The sequence below is a fragment of the Danio rerio genome, chromosome 1, assembly GCF_052040795.2.
Source record: "Danio rerio strain M-AB ecotype USA chromosome 1, GRCz13ab, whole genome shotgun sequence".
Classification (NCBI taxonomy): Eukaryota; Metazoa; Chordata; class Actinopteri; order Cypriniformes; family Danionidae; genus Danio; species Danio rerio.
Window position 1 is genome coordinate 50720001 of NC_141021.1, and position 10000 is coordinate 50730000.

Below are 10000 nucleotides of genomic sequence, written 5' to 3' on the forward strand. Positions count from 1 at the left end.
CAGTGTTGTGAATGTGCGATGCGCGCGCATGCATGAGTGTTTGCTGTTCTGGATGGCTAGTTCAGAGGCTCCCGCTGTCTTCTCCCTGACCCTCAGGCTAAAAGCTCGCCCAGATCATAGAGCCCAAGGTCAGAGTTGAGAACTATCAAGCTCAATCCCACCCAGCTTAAAGCCTCAGAGGCCCATTGAGTCCTGCCTGTTGACACAAAAGAGAAGTAAACACAACAACACGGGGGTCGGGAACAGAAGCAATCGAAGAGCTTTTGGAAAATGAGCATGGCTGTACACCAGCACTCTGATTCCACTGGCTTCTAAACAACTTTGAAGAAGTTTTCAGTTGAGATGTCAGGATTGCTGGCGTTAAGCTGATACTAAAACCTGTTAAATGCATTGATGGTAATTAAACAGAGAGGACAGGGCAGTTTTGCATCAGTAAGTTTGTATTACATGTAAACAGTCTAAGATACAGTTTAAATTTGAAGTGGATCAAACATCTTAATCAAACTTGCTCAAAATTATTTTGGTTTTAGAACAACTTTTATTAAAGATTTTGATCCACTTCAAATTCTGATTACTGGTGCTTACCCAGATACCAAATAATTCTGGCCCAGATTTGGCATGAAGCTGGGACAGCAGGCATTCATCCAGCACTGGCATGCAGCATGTGGGCCAAACATAACCCGGGTTTGGCAGAGGTGGCACTGTCTTTAAGACAATGGGCCAGATGTCAAATGTAATATTTGGTCCAGTTGTTAAATACTGATATGTGGGCCACCTAATGTTGGCCATTCTTGACCCACATTTAAAATACTTTAAAATCATTTTTGAGTGAAGAAAAAAATTCTACCAATCAGGTCACTTCGAGAAAAATCACATCCACAATGCGCCTAAGCGTAATGCTTTATGAGTTTAATAATTTCATTGCAGTCGGGACACACATATCTGGCCCAGTTCAGGCCCAGTTATGAGTTATTAACTTAGATTTGGCCCAGATATGATCTATGTTTGGCCATTGTCTGGAAGCCAGACTTTGTCCAGTCATGTACCGTAATTCACTGCTGCATTTGGACTAAGCAAAAGCTGATTGTGTGGGCCAGTGAAATTTTGCTCTATGGGTAATATTGTTAGCAAGGAAGGTTACCACCTAGCAAAATTTCTCTTGCCCAGATCTGGCCCGCACAACTAGCTTTTGCTTAACCCACATGCCACAGTGAATTACGGTACATCATTAGATCAAGTCTGGCTTTCATACAAGTGCCAAACATGCACCATATCTGGGCCAAATCTCAGCCAGTTCAGTCAGCCATATCAGTCAGTTTATAAACCATAACTGGGCCAGATGTGTTGGTGTGTCATGACTGCAGTGAATTTGAAAAACCCATGAAGCATTGCACTTTATGGTCATGCTTTTTCTCAAAGCGACCCAATTGGAAGAATTTTTTCTTCACTCAAAAAATAATTTAAATGCATTTTAAAAGTGGGTCAAGATTAATTGGGTGGCCCACATATACATGTTTAACATCTGGGCCAAATACTACATTTGATCTGGCCCAAGTCTTATGCCGCCCTAAAGATCGTGTCACGTCTGCCAAACCCGAGCCATGCTTGGCCCACATGCTGTAAGCCAGTGCCAGACGAATGCCTGCTATGCCAGCTTAATGCCAAATCTGGGCCAGCATTCCTTGCTACCTGGGAATGTAATATTTACAATATGTATATCATTAAAAAAGGTCAAATATTAATTTTGTTTTTAAGTATTAACCTGGAAATATATCATCTAAAGTTTGCATGTTGTTACGGTGCCCAACCAAGTGGTCTTCTATTACATTATTTTTCATCCTTTGCTCATTCATGCAAGCAAGATGCTTATCATGCTAGAAACAATCATAGTGTGTCTTAATTACCTTGAGGATCCACAACACAATCTCACGGCAATTCGTAACTTTTTCATTTAGTGGCTAATTCGTATGAATTCGTATGATCTAATTCATACAATTTAGTACGATTTGCTTATCCCTCAATGACAGTTGGGGTTAGGGGTGGGGTTAGGTGCCACGCCTCCTTTTTAAAATCGTATCATTTCATACGACTGAAATCGTACGAATTCGTATGAATTAGCCACTAAACTGGCAAAACGTAAAATACTTACGTTTTCTCATGAGATCAGGCTGAGATACACAACTTTTTGATTTATGACCCACAACAGAACTGATATTTTACAGAGATTTTATTTTTATAATGCTGCTTATAGTACATTATAGATAATTACTGATTGTCTCATATACCCACAGCGTTTCAGCCATAGTTATAAATTTGCTAGATTGTTCCAGACCTGCTATGTTTGTTTATGTTTAAATATGAATAAAGTATGGTTTAGTTTTTAAAAGCATCTCTAGCATGTTATTGTGTTTGGCTGGTTTATACATGTGAATATTTTTTGTGCTTCAGAAATTCAATTAAGGGACTATATTCGGCATGTCATGATTTTGCCAAGTACAATGCAATCCTGAATTAACATCTATGTTGATCCTGGAACATAATTTTTGTTTGAAATATAATCCTATAAAAATCCTATAAAACTATGCCCAACCCTCTAAACCCAACCATAACTGTAAATTATTCCCAAAATCAGAGGGGAATAATTGTTTGATAACAGTCATGTAGAAGTGCATAAACCTAACCGTAAGCCTAAACCTAACATAAACGGTAAACACATCCCTTAATTCTGATTGGCTGATTGGAAAGTTGTTCCAGGATCAACATAGATGTTTATCCAGGAACATATCCTACTTTGTGAAATCAGGTGATATTCATGGTGCATTTTGTGAATTTTTAGAAAGCGAAAGCTATAGTGCTCTGAGGTGTTTTGCAATTGAGACAGCCCTTAAAATGGCCAACTCTCTGATCAGTGCCTTACTGAACTAGGGAGCTGATTGAGATGCACCCAGATTGTTGAGACATTCTTGTGTAGCAACATTGTAAACATGCTAGAAACATGCTAGCAGCATGCTCACGCATGTCAGAACATAATAATTCAATTGACTAAACCATGCTACTGTATTAAATCATATTAGAAACATATAAATTTTTAATGTTATTATCGCTAGTAGTGTTAAAACACACATCATGTTAAAGAATTATATTTACTCTATTGGTGTAGCATGGTGGCTCAGTGGTTAGCACTGTCACCTTACATCAAGAAGGTCACTAGTTCATGTCCCGACTTGACCAGTTGGCATTTCTGTGTGGAGTTTGCATGTTTTCCCTATGTTCATGTGGGTTTCCTTCGGTGGAGAATGGATGTGTATGGGTGGCTCCAAGTACTGGGTTGCGGCTGGAAAGGCAACATACGCTGGAATAGTTGGTAGTTCATGCTGTGCCGACCTCTGAAATGGAGACTAAGCCGAAGGAAAATTAATGAATGAATTTATACGTTACTTACTTTCTTTTTTTCCTCCAGGTTTAAACGTTACCATGACAAAGCACATTTTTATGTTACACTATCATTACTGTCTAGTTGTAATTCAGCTAATTCATGTTTCTATTAATATTTAACTTCTAAAAAAAATGCTAATATATTCGCTCATTTGGGAATCATGAAACTTCAAGTTCATTTTAACTCTTGTGCGCTCCAGAAGTTTTACTGTTAACCGTAATTGTTCACTACTTGTCCTGAAATATGGGACGTCACCTGTAGGTCGCTTTCACCAGAAGAAAACAATTGTCTTCAATGAATATAAATGTGATGGGGTGGAATAAGAGTAATGACTATATGTCGGGGAATAAATAAGTGCATACAGATTTATTCATTTTTATTCTCTTTTCACAGGTGATTCTGATTCTCACCAAGCTGTATGACTTTCACCTTGGCAGCGTCACAGAGAGCACGCTATGGAGGTGAGCTAAAGCCACCATTTCTCTCTCTATCTATCTTTCTCTCTCTCTCTCTCTCTCTCCCATCTTCGCTCTTTTTCTCCTCTCCATTACACTCTCTGTCCCTGGCAGAGTATTTGAGCGCTGCCGAGTGGAGTTACGTGATTTTGCCTGAAGCGAGGAGAGGCAGTGTTCACTTCAGGAGCCATTCTATCTCAAACATTACACTTGCGAACAGCCCATAATGCAGTTGCACATCTGCATGAATTTTCAATCTAATAAATGCATTGTTAATTGCGTTTCAGCAGTCTGAACTCATCGTCTTATGTTTTTTTTTTTTTTTTTGTTAGTGTTGTGTTGTATTTGCAACACAGTAAACATGCCAGATTTGTGCTAAAACATGCTAGGAACAGGCTAGCATGATGTTCATCCATGTTATTGTCAGAAATTTGTGTTAGCTTCATGAAGAGGTTTGTAATTTTCATTGGAAATCCATGAATGCTACATTGGTTATGTGAAGCACATCTCATCAACCAAATAGCAGCTTTTAGTCTCCATTCCTGTGTGCTAGAGGAAGCGTTAGCATTAGCCGTTATGCTGTTTAGGCTTACGATTAAGGTTTTCCTTTAATAGGGTTTGTTATTTTGTTAGAAATGCTAACAACACACTAAATATGTTAGCAAAGTTAAAATATTAAACATGTTAAAATTTACAAAAAATGCTATAAACCATCATGAAATTAACATGTAAAATCATTTTAACAGTAAAATACAAAACAGTATATTAGCAATATGTTTAAAAATGTCTTTTTTTTATTATTTGTGTGTGTGCTAATGCTAGAAACATGTTCGTAGCATTGGAAAAACTCATGCTAGCATCAAACTAAACATTTTAGCAAAGTTAGAACATATCAAATCTGTTGAAACTTATGAGAAAAAGCTAGTAAACTATCAAGATATCATCATGATAGCAGTTGTAAAATGTTAGCAAAATACAAAACAGTACACTAGCAATATTTTAAAATATTTCTAAGAATTATTTATCCGTGTGCTATTGCTAGAAACATATTCTTAGCATAAGATAAATGAATACTAGCGTCATACTTAGCATGTTAGCAAAGTTAAAATATATGAAATGTGTTAAAACTTGTTAAAAATGCTAGAAAATCATCAATATATCATCATGATAGCAGTTGTAATATGTTAGCAAAGTACAACAGTATATTAGCAAATTAAAAATAGCTTTTGTTTATCATTTATCTGTGTGCTAATACTAGAAACATGTTCTTAGCATAGGATTAATGAATGCTAGCGTCACTCTAATCATGTTAGCAAAGTTAAAATTTATCAAATGTCTAAGAATGTGCTTGAAAATGCTAGTAAATCATCAAGATATCATCATGAAAACAGGTGTAAAATGTTAGCAAAATACAACAGTATATTAGCAATATTAAAAAATAGCTTTTGTTTATTATTTATCTGTGTGCTAATACTAGAAACATTTTCTTAGCAAAGGATTAATGAATGATTGTGTCATACTAAACATGTTAGCAAAGGTTAAACATCAAATGTGTTGACGTGTTAGTAAGTTAGTAAATCATCAAGATATCATCACGATAGCAGTTGAAAAAATGTTAGCAAAATACAACAGTATATTAGCAATATTAATATAGTAGTATAATATTAATTTAATATAATAATATAATTTAATATAATATAATATTAATTTATCTGTGTGCTAATACTAGAAACAAGTTCTTAGCATATGATTAATGAATGCTAGCTACATACTAATAATTTTAGCAAAGATATAACATATCAAATGTGCTAGAAAATGCTAGTAAATCATTAAGATAGCATCATGATAGCAGTTGTAAAATCTAAACAAAATACAAAACAGTATATTAGCAATATTTAAAAATATTTATTTTTTTAATAATTATCCATGTACTAATACTAGAAACATGTTGTTAGCATAGGATTAATGCATGCTAGCATCAAACTAAATATGTTAGCAAAGTTAAAGCATATCAAATGTGTTAAAACAGGCTAGAAAATGCTTGTAAATCATGGAGATTTCATCACGATAGCAGTTGTAAAATGTTAGCTAAATACAAAACAATATATTAGCAATGTTTTATAAATTATTTTTTTTATTTTTTTTTATCTGTGAGCTAATGCTAGAAACATGTTCTTATTAGCATAGGGATAACCCATGCTTGCATCAAACTAAACATGATAGCAAAGTTAAAACATCAAATGTGTTAAAACTTGCTAGAACATGCTAGTAAATCATTAAGATATCATCATGTTAGCAAAATACAAAACAGTATATTAGCAATATTTAAGAAAAGTATATATATATATATATATATATATATATATATATATATATATATATATATATATATATATATATATATATATATATAATTTGTGTTCTTATATGGTAGGAACCAGTTCTTAACATACTGTAGGGTTTGTAGATGCTAGCATCAAATTAGACATTTTCGCAATGTAAAAAACTTGATAGCCACATCTTACAATATGGAAGTATGCTAGTTTATGCTAGTTATGTTAAATCTTGTTCTGTTGTTGTAAATCGTAAAACATGCTATAGATATGCTTTTTTCCATGCAAATTCTTATTTATTTTTTATTTTATTTTATCATTTGTGTCAGCTATTGTTGAAATAGATTACTCCCTCAACTGCAGAGTGGCTTATAGCTAAACACTGCCTGTTTCTCCATATTTAGAGCAGAATAGAAGGCTTTGACACTGATCCATACCACAAAAGTCCTCTGTAGTTTAAATTGAATTTCTTTTGTCATCCCATTGTAATCCTTATTGGCTCCGTTAGATTCACGTTTACTGGTGTTTTGGACTCTTTGTGCAATTGAGAGTGATAGGGGCAGCCTTATCTTTCACACGGTCAACTGAACACTTCAATTTGGACAGCGAGAAGCTCCATATTGAGGTGCTTAAGTCTGACGTCTGATTTGAGATGACAAGTGCAGTGCTCTTTTCATCAGCTGCTGTAGGACACAAGGGTTTCAAGGTTAATGGCTTTTCTGAGAATATACTGAAGGCTTTTTTAGTCAAGGATGTATCTCATTCTTTGCGCCATATTAGAGAAAAACAGCCCATGGCAGGATTGTATTCATAATCGTTGTACAATTAAGCAGTTACAGAACATCAGATGAAAGGATTTGGGAGCATAAGTAAATTACACTGGGTATAATTGATATTTGGTTTATCTACATTTAAAGGATGGAGGATTTTATACTCTGTATGCATGTCAGAGCTAATACATGTAAATGGTTTTGTTGGCTTAAGAAGGCTTCTGTTATTTTAGCTGCTTTGTTCATTCATGCTAGCAATGTGCTAGACTACTAGAATAAAACATAGTGTTCAAACATGCTAGCAGAAAAGTAATGACTGTTGAAACATTTTTTCTTCTTCTACAACCATCAAACTTAGCCAACTTAAATTCTAACATGTTAAATCACACCAGCAACATGTTTCATGCTGTCAATAACTGACTAGCCTAAACCTTGAAACACACTTAAGGCTGAATATGCTAGAAACATGCCACTAACATGCTACTTAATGCTGGCAAATTGTGGAATGTTACGTTTATGCGAACAAAATGCTAATATTGCTAGAAATGTGCTCTAGATACAGTACATGCAACCTACATTTTTAATGTTAGTGGTGGAAATGCTAGCTACACAGTTCATATTTAGTGCAATGGCAGCATGTTTAGCTAGCAGCTTACTAATTCACACTTACAATATATTAGCCATGTTAGAAAAGCATGACAATTTATGCTAATACATTTTTATTGATATCAACATCCTGATTATTGTTTTGAGTGTTAAACATGCTTGGAGAAACATTCTACTAATTGCAGGTAAACATTTGTGTCATAACTTTTATTTCATGCTAAACATGCTATAAACATACAAATTCTTGCATGAAACACTGTCATAACATGCTAATCCTAGCTTATGTCAAGAACATGCCAATTCATGGTAGCAGCATATTGATTCATGCAATAAAAATGATAACAACAGGATTATTGTGTTAACCATGCTAGGGAAAACATTTTGCTAATTTTTATTTCATACCAAACATGCTAGAAGAATAGTTATGTATTATGCACATGCTAATTCATGCTAACATGCCAATTCATGCTAGCAGCATATGAATATGTTAATGATAGCTAGTCCAGCCTGGTTTAAGCTGGATATAGCTGGTTTTGACTGGGCTTCCTGCCTGGCTAGGCTGATTAAACTGGTTTTAGCTGGTCACCTCCCAGCCAGCTAAGACCAGGCTGGAAATGGCTGGAAACCAGCCTGGAAATGGCCAAAACCCCTCTAAAACCAGCCTGGTCGAACAGCTAAACCAGCCTAGGCTGGTTTAAGCTGTTTTTAACTACACAAATCAACGTTTAAAGGAGCAACATTCTGCTTTATGCTAGCAACATGCTAATTCACACTAAGAATAGATCAATCATTTTAGAAAAGCATGACAATTTGTGGTAGTAAATTGTTTCTGAAAACATTCACGTGGCAACTTTTTATTTCATGCTGAACATGCTAGAAATATTCATGTAATAAACACTAACAACATGTTAATCCATGCTAATATGTTCAAAAACATGCCAATTCATGCTAGCAGCATACAGTATTAATACATGTCAATGATAGAATGCTAGCTACACAAATCAAAGTTAGCTTATAATAGCAGTGTGTTAACAACATTCTGCTTTCTGCTAGTGATTCACTAATTCATGCTAACCCTGTTAGTAAAGCATGATAATTCATGCTATTAAATTGTTAATGATAACAACATGATAATTGTTGTTTTGAGAGCCTTAACCATGTTAGGAACAACATTCTACTGATTACTGGCAAACATTCTTTTTTTTTCATGTTTTTTTATTTCATGCTAAACATGCTAGAAATATATAAACACACTAACAACATGTTAATCCATGCTAACATGTCAAAATCATGTCAATTTATGCTAGCAGCATATTAATATGTGTCAATGCTAAAAATGTTAGCAACACAAATTATAGTTATCTTGTAGCAGTGTGTTATCAACATTCTGTTTCAGGCTACCCTGCTGAAAAAAAAAACAGCTTAAACCAGCTTAGGCTGGTTGGCTGGTTTTAGCTGGTTGACCAAGCTGGTTTTAGAGGGGTTTTGGCTATTTCCAGGCTGGTTTCCAGCCATTTCCAGCCTGGTCTTAGCTGGTCAGGCTGGGAGATGACCAGCTAAAACCAGCTTGACCAGCCTAGCCAGGCTGGGAGCCCAGCCAAAACCAGCTATGTCCAGCTTAAACCAGGCTGGTCAAACTGGTTTTAGCAGGATGATTTAGCTTGATTTTTCAGCAGGAATAGTGACTCACTAATTCATGCTAACTATATTAACCATATTAGTAAAGCGTTATAACTTATGCTAGCAAATTGTTGATGATAGTAATAACATTATTATTGTTGTTTTGAGTGTTAACCGTGCTAGAACAACCTACTACTAACTCCTGGTAAACATTCATGTTTTCTATGTTTTTTATTTAATGCAAAACATGCTAGAAATTCATGCATGAGACACACCAGCAACATGCTAATTCATGCTAGCATGTCAAAAACATGCCAATTTATGCTAGCAACAAATTAATATGTCAATGCAAGAATTGTTAGCTACACAAATCTAAATTAGCTTATGGTAGCAGCGTGTTAACAACATTCTGCTTCCTGCTAGTGACTCACTAAATCATGCTAACTGTATATTAACTATGTTAGAAAAGCATGATAATTAATGCTAGTAAATTGTTAATGATAAAAGCATGATAAATGTTGTTTTGAGTGTTAACCATGCTAGGAACAACATTCTACTAATTCCAGGTAAACACGTATGTTTTTCGTGCTTTTTTATTTTACACTAAATGTGCTAGACATATAAATTTATGCATGACACACACCAGCAACATGTCAATTCATGCTAGCAGCATGCTAATGCAGTATTCATGTATAGCCATGTAACCATAGCTTAGCAAGCGGCATTAACAACATTCTGCTTCATGCTAGTGTCTTGCTAATTCAGCTAACAATATATTTT

General features: G+C 35.0%; 1 protein-coding gene across 2 annotated transcripts in view; it reads left to right on the top strand.

Annotated features, from left to right (window-relative positions):
* Positions 1-10000, top strand: part of sorcs3a (sortilin related VPS10 domain containing receptor 3a) — a 415901-nt gene that overhangs the window by 169987 nt on the left and 235914 nt on the right. For both annotated transcript variants that reach the window (XR_015476924.1, XM_087237654.1), the window contains exon 2: positions 3830-3897. Coding sequence is in view for 1 of the 2 variants with exons in the window: in XM_087237654.1 (XP_087093780.1) it covers positions 3830-3897 (68 nt within the window). In the remaining variant the exon portion in view is untranslated. The remainder of the gene's footprint in view (positions 1-3829; positions 3898-10000) is intronic.